Source organism: Nerophis ophidion, linkage group LG15, assembly GCF_033978795.1.
Source record: "Nerophis ophidion isolate RoL-2023_Sa linkage group LG15, RoL_Noph_v1.0, whole genome shotgun sequence".
Classification (NCBI taxonomy): domain Eukaryota; kingdom Metazoa; phylum Chordata; class Actinopteri; order Syngnathiformes; family Syngnathidae; genus Nerophis; species Nerophis ophidion.
The window spans coordinates 9,364,642-9,378,283 of NC_084625.1; the positions used below are offsets into that span (position 1 = coordinate 9,364,642).

At 44.8% G+C, this 13,642-nt stretch overlaps 1 protein-coding gene across 1 annotated transcript; it reads right to left on the minus strand.

Annotated features, from left to right (window-relative positions):
* Window positions 1-1,003: 1,003 nt before the first annotated feature.
* On the minus strand, window positions 1,004-13,412 carry inhbaa (inhibin subunit beta Aa). Its single transcript, XM_061921478.1, is given in 3 exon segments — window positions 1,004-3,231; window positions 12,630-12,773; window positions 12,776-13,412. Coding segments are annotated over 3 exon segments (1,326 nt in total). The 5' UTR covers window positions 13,164-13,412; the 3' UTR covers window positions 1,004-2,437.
* Window positions 13,413-13,642: the final 230 nt, after the last annotated feature.

Consider the following 13,642-nt stretch of genomic DNA (forward strand, 5'->3'; position numbering starts at 1 on the left):
CACACTGAATTTTTAGACATTGAAAGTTTTAGCACTGAATTTTCATTATGATGAATATTTTATGCTGAATTTTTTTGCACTTCATTTCTTACACTGAATTTTTTAGACTGAATTTTTACACCATATTTTTATATATAATATATTATCACACTGAATTTTTATCGCACCGTATATTTATGCACTGAATTTTTTTAGACCAAATATTTACACACTTAATTTCCATACATTGAAATCTTAAGCACTGAATTTTTATTACACTGCAATTTTTCCCACTGAAATTTTTTTACATATAACCTTTTTTATCGCACTGAATTTTTATCACACCGTATGTTTATTCACTGAATTTTTTTACTTTGAATTTTTTTGCACTGAAATTTTATTACACTGAAATTTTTCCCACTGATTTTTTTTTTACAGACATTTTTTTACACCATATTTGTATACATTACATTTTTTATCACTTAATTTTTATCACTCCATATTTTTATCCTCTGATTTTTTTGGAATGAATATTTACACATTGAACTTTTATAGGTTGAAATTTTTTGCACTGAATTTTTATACACGGAATTTTTTTTAACATAATTTTTTACACATTGCTCACAATGTTTTATTCAATGAAATTGTCTGCACGGTTTAATAATAATATTTTAAAAAATCAGTACACAAAATTCAAACGGAAAACATTCAGTTACATTAATTCAGTGTTCAAAATGTCATAAAGAGACAAATTCACCTGCATAAAAGGTTACTATCGGCGCATACAGTGTCGGCCAATCTTGATTATCTGTTTATTAACTGGCACTGCATGTTTGTGAAGAACCAGGCGTCGAATGGCTTGTTATGCATCCAAGTGTGATAATATAGCGGCAATAAGAGAGGAGTTTTGCTGGTTTCAGCTAAAAATGCACGATGTCGTTTCATGTCATGTTTTTCAATGTCTTTAAAAATAGCGGGACACGAGGTGGAACATCTGGAGGCATAAAAAAATCAGACGTTTGTGTTTCTTCTTTTAAACTTTAATGTGAAGCAGAAAAGTCCAATAAATTAGATCATAAAATGTCACAAGCACATTTGTACAACAAAGCCATGATTTCTATATTTACAGAATAAAAAATAGGCTTTTTATTCTTCGTCTTTTTTTTGTTGTCGTCGTTCAGTGTCGACAACGCAACACTTTTACTCTTTATTTTGTGTTTTTATTCATTTTGCTCGGGGGGGGGCCCGTGAGCGTGTCCAAGATGTCGGGAAGAGTAAGAAAGGAGCACAAACAAAACATTTTTGGTGAAATCCTGGAAAATGTCGCTCCGAAAACAGACCGATAGTGTTGGCAGAGAGTAAAGCGTTGTGCGAAACGTACAGTCGGGAAAGGTTGTGTTCTCGCCTCATTCCTGTGAGAATCCTGCGTGTGACTGAAGCGTTAAGGAGTGGGACTGTTCAGAACTCGCTGCATTGTGCTCAAACGACCAACAGGTAGAATTTGTGCGCAGATAATACTGTATCATCTCTTTCTTTTTCGGACTTATCAGGTCTTTTTAGGTTGGTAGTGCATTTTTTTCCTCACTCTCGCTTAAAGTGAGGAATGAGGCAAGAATGAACCCAGACCCACTGGAGGAGGAGGGACATAAAGTCGGCTAAACACCAGTCTTTTTCACCCGCCAGCGTCTTCACCTTGTGACACTCATGCACACGCACACGCACACACACACACGAGCCTCTTTGGTGTCTCAAAAAAACTAAAAAGCTGGTGAACGTTTGAGCAGTCCCAATTGTTGCATGGCAGCTAGCTCGTCGCTAAGCTAATGTCCGCAGACATTTTTTACATTTTAAGACGGGGATCAAACCTTTTGAACCTGGAGTCTCGCTATAGTGCAAAAACATTTGTACTCAAATAACAACACGTATAAAAAACAAAACAAAAAAAACAACACAAATGCAGCTAAACAATAATTATTATTATTATTATTATTATTAACATGAACAATAATATTATTAATATATTTAGTGACAGTAAACATTTGAATATCAACAGGGTAACCATGGTAACAGAAGTGTTTGGTTCCAGCAGCCAAGCCAACTTGTTTCATTCAAGTAATCTCAACACACACACACACACACAAACACACACACACATCTTCCTGGTACGTGTACAAAAGAGTGGACAAACAGAAAAGAATAGAAGCTAATACATCAAACATAGTTGCATAGTTTGTTGTGTGTCAGACTCGCCGTCACGCAAGCTCCAACATGACCTCAGCCACATAAATAGGCCACGCCCACTCCGTTCTTAACAAAAATATATTAATATTCCTTTTTTTTTTTTTTTTTCTTCTTCTTCTTCTTTTTGTCTGAAAGTGCCACAAGGATGGAGGAGAGCGACCCCGACGTGACCCGGCACCTGGCTCGGTTCTGACGTCCCCGCGGGGTTCGCCGGCGTCTAGGAGCATCCGCACTCGTCCACGATCATTTTCTGGATGTCCTGCTTGATGATCTTCTGCTCGGCGTTGTAGTAGAGCATGGACATGGCGCGCAGCCGCGTGGGCACGCAGCACGAGCGCGAGTTCTGGAAGGGGCTGTAGCCCCGCATGCGGTACTGGCTGATGACCGACGAGTGGAAGGACAGCGCCGAGCCTGTGATGCTGGTCATGTGGGACGGACACTCGCCCTCGCAGTAATTGGCGTGGTAGCCGCTCGGCGCGATGATCCAGTCGTTCCAGCCGATGTCTTTGAAGTTGACGTAAAACTGCCGCTTGCAGCAAACGCGCACCTTCCCGTCGCACTCCAGTCCGCGCTTCCTGCGCCGCCGCGCGTCCCCGCCGTCCTCCGGCCGCACCACCGCCATCAGGAAGGGCCGGTGGGATTGTTCCCGTTGGCTGCCGCCGGAGACGAGCACCGGCGTGGCGCCGACGCCGGCGCAGAGCGGGCAGGAAACCCTGACGCTTAACTCCGCGCCGTCTGCACGCTCCAGCAGCGCCTGGACCGCCGCCGACACCGGGAAGGTGTGCCAGCCGCTGCGTCGAGTGTCCACCGTTTTCTCCGCCAGGAGGACGTCGTCCTGCGGCGAGGAGGATCCCGTGCCGTGCTGGAGGAGGCGGATGGCGACCTTGGCGCGGCTGCGGTTGTTCTTGGCCAATCGCAGGAAGAGCCAGACGTTTGCCTGCTCCACCAGCGACCCCTCGGCGCCGCCGCCATCCTTGGACAGGACGAATGTCACCACATCCTGGGCATCACCTGTAAGACCGAGGAACAATCAGACGCGGGTAGGTAACCATGGCAACACACACAAGCACTTTGCATTGGTCCCCAAGAGGCCTTCAGGCTCATCAGTGGTCACCTTCTTACATAACAATCTTCTCCTCCCTGCAATGTCCCACAAGTGGGCGTCATGAACACAAACACACAAAGTCCGAGTCACGACTGGGACTTTGGCGGATGTCAGCGACGCTCTGCCGAGTCGTGTGAGAGAGCGTGTGCGGAGGCGGGCCATTAACACAATTTTAGCGGCTATTCGGAGGCGATTATCTCGCTTACATCACAGCCACCGTCCCTCTGTGTTCATTCATTGTCTCTCAGCCGACTCGTGTGCCGCTGTTTGCGGCTTACAAGGAGCGTGTCAGTGAACGCACCGCCTAACCCCTCTCTCCATCTCTTGCCAGGTCTGACCGAGGCCGGAATGTGCAACGCAGGAAACGCATCTACGTCGGAGCGTCGGCACGCCGTTGTCAGGTAACGACGGCGACTGATGCACATTTGCAATGTTTGTCTTTTACTACGCGATCAAACGACCTTAAACGCCTCACTGTGGGAAACATTGCATAGCATACATAAATGATAAATGGGTTGTACTCGTATAGCGCTTTTCTACCTTCAAGGTACTCAAAGCGCTTTGACATTACTTCCACATTTACCCATTCACACACACATTCACACACTGATGGAGGGAGCTGCCATGCAAGGCGCCAACCAGCACCCATCAGGAGCAAGGGTGAAGTGTCTTGCTCAGGACACAACGGACGTGACGAGGTTGGTACTAGGTGGGAATTGAACCAGGGACGCTCGGGTTGCGCACGGCCACTCTCCCACTGCGCCACGCCGTCAGGGGTTCGTAACCTTTTTGACCTCATGGCCTAAAATTACAAAGGGGCCCGAACAAATATTGTCAGAATAATGTTTTTTTACGTGCAGTTATGTTGCGCTAATATAAATAAACTAAATAATAATGAATATGTTTCTCCACTAAACTGTCAATAAAACAGCTTCACCACTTTAGTCTTACTTTTTGCGCTTAAGAAACTTCTCTGTGACTTTAGCTCCAGACTTATTCTGGTTGTTTTAGGTTGTCATTACACTGCAAAAAAGAGCTGACCAAATATTAGATGAAAAGACTCGATTTAAGGAAAAAATACGGAAAACTAGTAAAAAAATATCTGTGAATGCATTTACTTCATTTTACTTGATAAGACATCTTGAAATTAGATTTGTAGATCCAGAAATTAGCAGGACTTTTATGCTACGTTCACACTGCAGGGTCAGATGTCCAGTTCTGATATTTTTGTGGGCCGTTTACATTATAAAATGAAAAAAAGTGATTTCTAATGTGAATGCAATCTGACTTGCATGCAGACATGACGTCGCACGCACTGCAGTGTTTACGGAAGTAAAAATGGCTTCCACTCTAGTCGGTCTCAGTACTGGCGCATTTTTGGCAATTTCAAGGATTTTGTGCAATCAAAGTCAACATTTTGTAATGCAAATTACTTTGCGTAGAAGATTAGGAAGGTAAGTTTTTTGGCTTTTGCAGTTTTACGGGATATTTTGCTATCTCCTGCAAGCAGTCATAATTAATCGTCTATTAATTATGACGCTTATCGGTTTTTGATGATGTTCTGCTCGGATGAATGCGACCTGAGCGCGGCAGCGTTCACATTGAGGACACATCACATATTAATCCCATTTACATCCACATACGAAAGAGGCCTGGGTCCTGCATGAAAAATTTGAAAATTGCACTGTTCACGTGTACATGAAATAATCTGATAAATGAATTGACCTGCAATGTGAACACGACCTTAAGATAGAAATAAATATTTTTTTCTGAAGAAAACAAGTATTATTCAACATGTAATTCTGTTTTTTTTAAATTATTATTATTTTTTTAATTATTATAATCAGTCCAAGAAAATAACACATAATAATACATAATACATTTCCAATTCTAAACCGATCCGACCCCAACTTCCATCCATCCATTTTCTACCGCTTATTCCCAGGGGGCGCTGGTGCCTATCTCAGCTACAATCGGGCGGAAGCCGGGGTACACCCTGGACAAGTCGCTAACTCATCGCAGCCGACCCCAATTTGTAATTCTTAAATAAAACATCCTTGGGATGTTGCTGAATCTTTTAACATTTTCTTTGTGTCGAAAATCTAAAATATTTTATTTTGATAAGTATTTTCTCAATTTTAACATTTTTTAACTAGTAAGTAAATTAGTTGGAATTGGGAGTTGAATCATTAAATCACCAAATGATTCCCGCTGCACATGCTGCTGCTCACTGCTCCCCTCACCTCCCAGGGGGGTGAACATGGGGATGGGTCAATTGTAGAGGACACATTTCACCACACCTGGTGTGTATGTGACAATCATTGGAACTTTAACTTCAACTTTAACTTTAAAAACTAAAATATCCTATTTTAATAGTTTATTTCTCAATGTTAACGTTTTTAGACTAGTGAGTAAATGAGTAAGTAAATGCACTTTAAAAAGAGCTTTTTACAGATACAAATCAAGGCGTTGTATAAAACAGTGGTCCCCAACCACCGGCCCGATTGGTACCGGGCCGCAGAAGAATTTTTTATTTAAAAAAAACAAAACAACAACTGATTTTTTGTTTTTTTTTAAATAAATCAACATAAAAAACACAATATACACTTACAAATAGTGCACCAACCACAAAAAACTCCCTTTTTCATGACAAAAACGTCCCTTTTTCATGACAAAGAAGAAAAAGAAAAAAAAAGGACCCCCCGGGCCTTGGGACAATTTATTAAGCGTTGACCGGTCCGCGGATACAAAAAGGTTGGGGACCACTGGTATAAAACATAGGTGAATTAAAACAATAATTAAAATAAAACAGGGGGAACATCATTTAAGGATATAAAGTAGATTAAAAAGACAGTTAAAAGGTTAATTAACCAAAAGTTTTACTAAAAATGTTGCCAGAATATAGATAGTTATTAATGCTGAAATTAAAGATAAGTACATAGCTCTTAAAATAAGGGGCATTTCTAGAAATAAAATTTGAAACCTTGGCAAGTGTCAAATAATTTGCATTGTACTGCCACAAGTGGTGGGAAAGTGTATTACAGCTGAGTCCTGCTGCAGCCCATACGGACCACAGCTGAGAAACACATATTTGGTGGCCCAACAATGGTGCAAAATGATCGCACGTGATCGCTCAACTTTTTCAAAAGGCTGAACTCTCGTCAACGTAGCAAGCGCTAGGTAGTAAGTGCAACAAGAGTGGACACGGGGGGGGTTGAGGTGGGGGCTAACCTTAAGTCAGCGTGCTGGGCGGAGGGTGTTGACCCAAAGCGTGTCCCATTGAGCTGACGCAAACGTACAAGCAGCACTTTTCGTGTGTGAGTGTCTCACACACACACACACACACACACACACACACACACACACACACACACATGTGCAGCAGCAAGGTGATTTATGGCCTTCGCCGCACTAGCAGCGAGCCTCCTTCTAGCGTGCTGTGTTGTAAAAATTAGCCCAGCTGAGTGTGGTGTGGATCGCACATTTGTCCCTCGTCCACAATGGAACATAAGAAACCACATGAAAAGCATCTTGTTGTTTTTGAGAATCGGAAAGCTGCCATTCCATTATTGACGACTGTCAGGCTCAAAGGACACAAATGCACTCCAGAGTCGACGCCCTCTCCGCCTTATTGGCACCACATGTGAGTGGACATGCACGCACACACACATCTATATCCACACACACATTTATGTAAGCAGATACACAACGGCCAAAAAATGCAGGAAAATCCTCCATTAAACAGCTGGTAAACAAAAGTGGCCAGCAGCTTCGCCTGACAAGAGGAATGTCCCAAACGCCAAATTTGCTCTCATCATCTGAGGAAAAGAGGACTCACGCCCGAAACACAGCGGAAAAAAACATCCGTCTCTCTGCGGCTTATTCATGGTGAGCTTTTCCACTCGGGTGGATCAAAGCACGGAGACAGACGGGATTATTCCCAGACAGGAAAAGAAAAGATGTTTACACTCCTTATGGGGACGCCACACCCATCACAACCAATCAGCTCAGTCACTTGTCACCTGTCAATCGCTGACCAATAGCAGTCATGTGTGCACATCTGTACTGTACGTGTGCATTTATTGGGCCCGCTCAAGTTAGCCTTTTGCCGACTGAGGGCCACAGACTGACCAATCAAATGATGCCGGGGCCATTTTGCTCGATTGCACCTTCAGAATCAGTACAAAATCCATCCATTTTCTACCGCTTATTCCCTTTGGGATCGCGGGGGACGCTGGTCCCTATCTCAGCGACAATCGGGGCGGAAGGCGGGGTACACCCTGGACAAGTCGCCAACACAGATAGACGGACAATATTCACACACTAGGGCCAATTTTAGTGTTGCCAATCAACCTATCCCCAGGTGCATGTCTTGGAAGTGGGAGGAAGGCGGAGTACCCGGATGGAAACCCACGCAGTCACGGGGAGAACATGCAAACTCCACACAGAAAGATCCCGAGCCCGGCTATTGAACCCAGGACTACTCAGGACCTTCGTATTGTGAGGCAGATGCACTAACCCCTGTTCCACAGAGCTGCCCTCAGTACAACATATGGATGTTTTTTCAAAGAACAAGAAATTGCAATTTTAGTAGATGGCGACTTGTCCAGGGTGTACCCCACCTTCCGCCCGATTGTAGCTGAGATAGGCGCCAGCGGCCCCCCGCGACCCCAAAAGGGAATAAGCGGTAGAAAAATGGATGGATGGATGGATGGATAGTAGAAAGTTCTTGTGAACGCAGAAGCGCCAAAGCGGAACTGAAATGATAAGTTAGCACGCTGGCCAGATGGTGTCAAGGGACCAAATAATATGAGAAAAATGAGAATTAAAATAAAAAAGCCGGCATGCTAAAATGCTAACAATAGCATGCTTACAGTTAGCATTATTGGAACACCAAAATATATGACACTAAAGTGTCCATGTGGAAACGCTAACTGTTGCATACGTACCAAAATATTTTACTCTGAGGTGTTTACTTGAAAACATTGTTTAAAAAGCTAGGATGCTAACGCTAGCATGCATCGATTGCCTAAAAATTAACTGTCTTAATAAATGTAGCATACTAACTAGGTATGTCCAAAAAATATTGATTTTAAATAGCTCGGTTGGTAGAGTGGGCCGTGCCAGCAACTTGAGGGTTGCAGGTTCGATTCCCGCTTCCGCCATCCTAGTCACTGCTGTTGTGTCCTTGGGCAAGACACTTTACCCACCTGCTCCCAGTGCCACCCACACTGGTTTAAATGTAACTTAGATATTGGGTTTCACTATGTAAAGTGTTTTGAGTCACTAGAGAAAAGCGCTATATAAATATAATTCACCCAATTCACAAATGAATCGCGATTCTGATATGTAATGATTCTTAATTGATTTAAAAAAATGATCAAAATCGATTTTTTGGGAAGAAAAAAATTAAAATAATAATAATATATAATGAGATATATATATATATATATATATATATATATAACATTTTTTAATTATTATTATTTTTTTTTTGATTGATTGATTGAAACTTTTTATTAGTAGATTGCACAGTACAGTACATATTCCGTACAATTGACCACTAAATAACACCCGAATACGTTTTTCAACTTGTTTAAGTCGGGGTCCACGTTAATCAGTTTATGATACAAATATATAATGTCAGCATAATACAGTCATAATCTGTCATGCCACTGTAGATGTTCATATCTGCTGTACAGATTAACTTTAGAAGTGTTGAGAAGATAGCTCTTTTGTTGCCTTATGTTTATTTGACTTTATTAAATGTTTGGGGGACAGCACGATGAAACAGGGGTTAGTGCTTGTGCCTCACAATACACAGGTCTTGAGTAGTTCTGAGTTCAATCCCGGGCTTGGGATCTTTTTGTGTGGAGTTTGCATGTTCTCCCCGTGACTGCGTGGGTTCCCTCCGGGTACTCCGGCTTCCTCCCACCTCCAAAGACATGCACCTGGGGATAGGTTGATTGGCAACACTAAAGGGTCCCTAGTGTGTGAATGTTGTCTGTCTATCTGTGTTGGCCCTGCGATGAGGTGGCGACTTGTCCAGGGTGTACCCCGCCTTCCGCCCGAATTTAGCTGAGATAGGCTCCAGCACCCCCCAAGCGGTAGAAAATGGATGGATGGATAAATGATTGGGTAGAATTTAATGAAACAAAACTAGTTTTCTTTTACATGATATAGACCAGGGGTCCCCAAACTACGGCCCGCGGGCCAGATCCGGCCCGCCAGCATTCGAGATCTAGCCCGCGGAAGTCCCAAGTTAAAATATATTTATTTATATTTTTATTTTTATTTTTTAAATCTGTCCTTTCTAATCCATTTTATACTGCTTGTTGCTTGATACTCTTAGTCTCCTAGCCGCTCAGGCAAATCACATTGTCTAAAAATGCATTTTCCAATCGATGACGTTATATATATATATATATATATATATATATATATATATATATATATATATATATATATATATATATATATATATATATATATATATATATATCCAAAGACATGCACCTGGGGATAGGTTGATTGGCAACACTAAATTGGCCCTAGTGTGTGAATGTGAGTGTGAATGTTGTCTGTCTATCTGTGTTGGCCCTGCGATGAGGTGGCGACTTGTCCAGGGTGTACCCCGCCTTCCGCCCGATTGTAGCTGAGATAGGCGCCAGCGCCCCCCGTGACCCCAAAAGGGAATAAGCGGTAGAAAATGGATGGATGGATATATATATATATATCCATATATATATATATATATATATATATATATATATATATATATATATATATATATATATATATATATATATATATATATATATCCATCCATCCATCGGATGGATGGATCGGCGGTAGAAAATGGATGGATGGATATATATATATATATATCCATATATATATATATATATATATATATATATATATATATATATATATATATCCATCCATCCATCCATTTTCTACCGCTTATTCCCTTTCGGGGTCGGGGGGGGGCGCTGGCGCCTATCTCAGCTACAATCGGGCATATATATATGTATATATATAAAAACAGCCCAGCCCCCGGCCAAATCATTTTAACCCAATGCGGCCCCCGGACCCCAAACATAGACATTTATCAGAGCTGCTTGTTTATTTTATGGAGGAATGTGTCAAACCGCAGAACCGGAACCTCCTTTTGAATCGAGAATCGATTCTGAATCGATTCGTTACCCCCAAGAATCGAATTGCATCATGTGGTGCCCAAAGATTCACGGCTCTAATACTAACGTTAGCGTGCTAACAGACATTTATGAATTAACAACATATTTGATGCTGACGTTTATACCTGCAAAAATGAACATAAAAACTAGCATCAATCAATCAATCAATCAATGTTTATTTATGTAGCCCTAAATCACGAGTGTCTCAAAGGGCTGCACAAGCCACAACGACATCCTCGGCTCAGCGCCCACATAAGGGCAAGGAAAAACTCACAACCCAGTGGGACGTCGATGAGAATGACTGAGAAACCTTGGAGAGGACCGCAAATGTGGGTAACCCCCTCCCTCTAGGGGGGGGTGGGGTTACCCACATGTTATATATACATATACATATTATAACCCCTCCTCAAGTGGGGTTATAATATTAGCATGCTAATATTACAATTTTAAAGATCGGGACTCGAACCTTCACATTGAAAGCTAGAGTGCTAGGCATCGAGCTAAAAGGATCACGTTGTCAGCTCATTGGCCAGCACAGGGAGTGAAGTCGCCATGATGCTAACCGCATGCTAAGGTGAAAGGTCATGAAGGGACAGACTCATCTCAGAAGGACACAAGTGAAGTGAATTATATTTATATAGCGCTTTTCTCTAGTGACTCAAAGCGCTTTTACATAGTGAAACCCAATATCTAAGTTACATTTAAAGCAGTGTGGGTGGCACTGGGAGTGTCTTGCCCAAGGACACAACGGCAGTGGCTAGGATGGTGGACGCGGGGATCGAACCTGGAACCCTCAAGTTGCTGGCACGACCTCTCTACCAACCGAGCTATACCACAACACAGATGTCTCACTGTGACACCGCACCCGCTCCCCGACCCGGGCTAAGTTCACCCGCCGTCTAAACGAGACACACAATAACATGAACCCGGCCACATCCCGAGAGCCACGCCCCCTCCTGTGTCTGCTGGCATCTGCTTGGTCAAGAAGCCTCAGGACCTCTGTCAACGTCTGCTACGAGGGAGTCGTGACCTCAGCTATCGAACATCTTTGGCAGCTGCTCATCATCCAAACATCCAAACAACCCCAGTCGCGCAGGAAGCCCGGTGGCGTCACAGGAAGTGAGCTGCGGCGTGAGAAAGAGAACGCCGAAGGAAGGGAAAAGATAGAAGCAGGTCAGCAGGCTGATGGGCAAAGAAGATGGCCGGTTCATTTTTTTGGGGGGGTTGCTAGTTTGCATCCCAGCTGAGGAGCAACAATGAGCGCCTATGGGTCGGCCAACATGGGCGACACGGAGCAGCTCAGAGATGAAAGTGCCCTGTGGAATGTCGCTAATGATGTGTTCAATTAAGTCCAATTAGCCTAATTGTCCTCTGTGTGCCGGGCGGACACGGCCCAGCAAAGACCAGAAGGACTGACACACACATATTTTGTGAGTGACCTGCTAAACGGACGTCCACAGCCGCCGCCAAGAAACCAGTCGTCTCTCCTCCCAATTAATTACCGAGTCCCTGAACGCATCACTTGTCCCCCGACAAAGACACTGGGTGCAAAGTATTCTCACGGCGGGTTGTGTTCAAGCGCACAATAACAACAACACATTTTTTTTTTTCTTCTTCTTTTTAATATCCGCTTCTATTTAAAGCCCCTCACATCAAACAGACGCTCAGCAGTGGCCAGAGATGTTTGAAGTGCGGCGCCCTCCGGGTGGGGAGTTTGAGCACGACTACTAAAGCTGGGGAACTTGAAGCCGACAGAGACCGTGTCAGCGCGCTTTAGCAGCACTTTGGGCTACTTAGCATACAGTTAGCTTGTTTGGAGTCTAGGGTGCACCCTGAACCTGCTTTTGCAGTCGGGGGTCAAAGGTCAACACCTGTTCTCCACCTGAGTGTTTTGATGTTTCAAAACACACACACACACACACGCACAAAAAAATCTGTGTTTAAGTGGATAATGAAGTATTCTTTGAAAACAGCAGGAGGTGATTACACACTTACTGTGTGTGTGTGTGTGTGTGTGTGTGTGTGTGTGTGTGCGCGCGCCGCCCACCTGCTTAATTCCACCTGCATATCCACATTCATACTCGCTCTCGCACACACTCACTCACCAGCCTCGGCAAAGGTGATTATCTCCGTCGTGTCTTGCGCGTCGTCGTCTCGCATCCGAGCCGCCCGCCGCTCCACTTCCCCCTCCTCCTCCTCCTGCACCGCCGCCCCCCCGGCTTCCCCGCCTCCTCCCCTCCGTCTCCCCCCTCGATGTGCACGCTGCCGTCCTCGGCGACGCGGCCCACGTGCAGCTTGCGCAGGGCGTTGAGGAGGGCGGCGCGCGGCACGGGTCGAGTGATGTTGGGCCGGTCCTGGAGGTGCAGCATGTTGAGGATGTGCCTCTTCACCGCCTCCACCACATCCGGCTGCGCCTCCTCTTCTTCCCCGTGACCCGCCGCATCGTCCTCCGCCGCCGCCGGACCCCCCTCGCTCCTGCGCATCCTGGCCAGGGCGCAGGAGGGACAGTGGGCGCCGGAGGCGGAGTCGGGCTGCCGATGAGGATAGACGGTCAGGGAGCGCGGCGTCAGGTCCGAGGACGAGCGGCAGCTCTGGAGCAGCAGCAGGACGGCGCAGCCGAGCAGGGGGAAGGCGGACATGGTGGCGGGAAGACTCGGGTCCGAGTCAAGTTGAAAGTCTGGTAAGTTTGGAGAGTGAAAAGTTCCGGGGGAAAAGTGTGAGAGAGGAAACGCGTGGTTGCGGCGGTGCTGCTGATTCAGGGACAGATGGCGGCACGGCGTGGAGGCGGGACGAGAAAGAAGACAAAGAAGATGAATGAAAGCTGCAGGAGCGACTGAAGTTATTCCACTTCCTCTCCTCTTCCCTCTCAGCTGAATGGATCCTTGGCGCACTAGTTGAATGCTTTGAGCCCGGTAGGCGGGACCTCACTCTCTCTCCTCGCTGCTCTCGTCCCTGGCCGCCTCCCACTGTTGTCAGACCTCCCCGCCTGTCCTCCATCGCCGTCGCTCTCTCTCTTTCTGACTCACAACTTTTACCTTCTCTCTTTCTTTCCCAACACACCCCTCAAGCACCCCCCACCTCCTTCCAAGCCCCCCCAATCTGCCGTCTGAACTTCTGC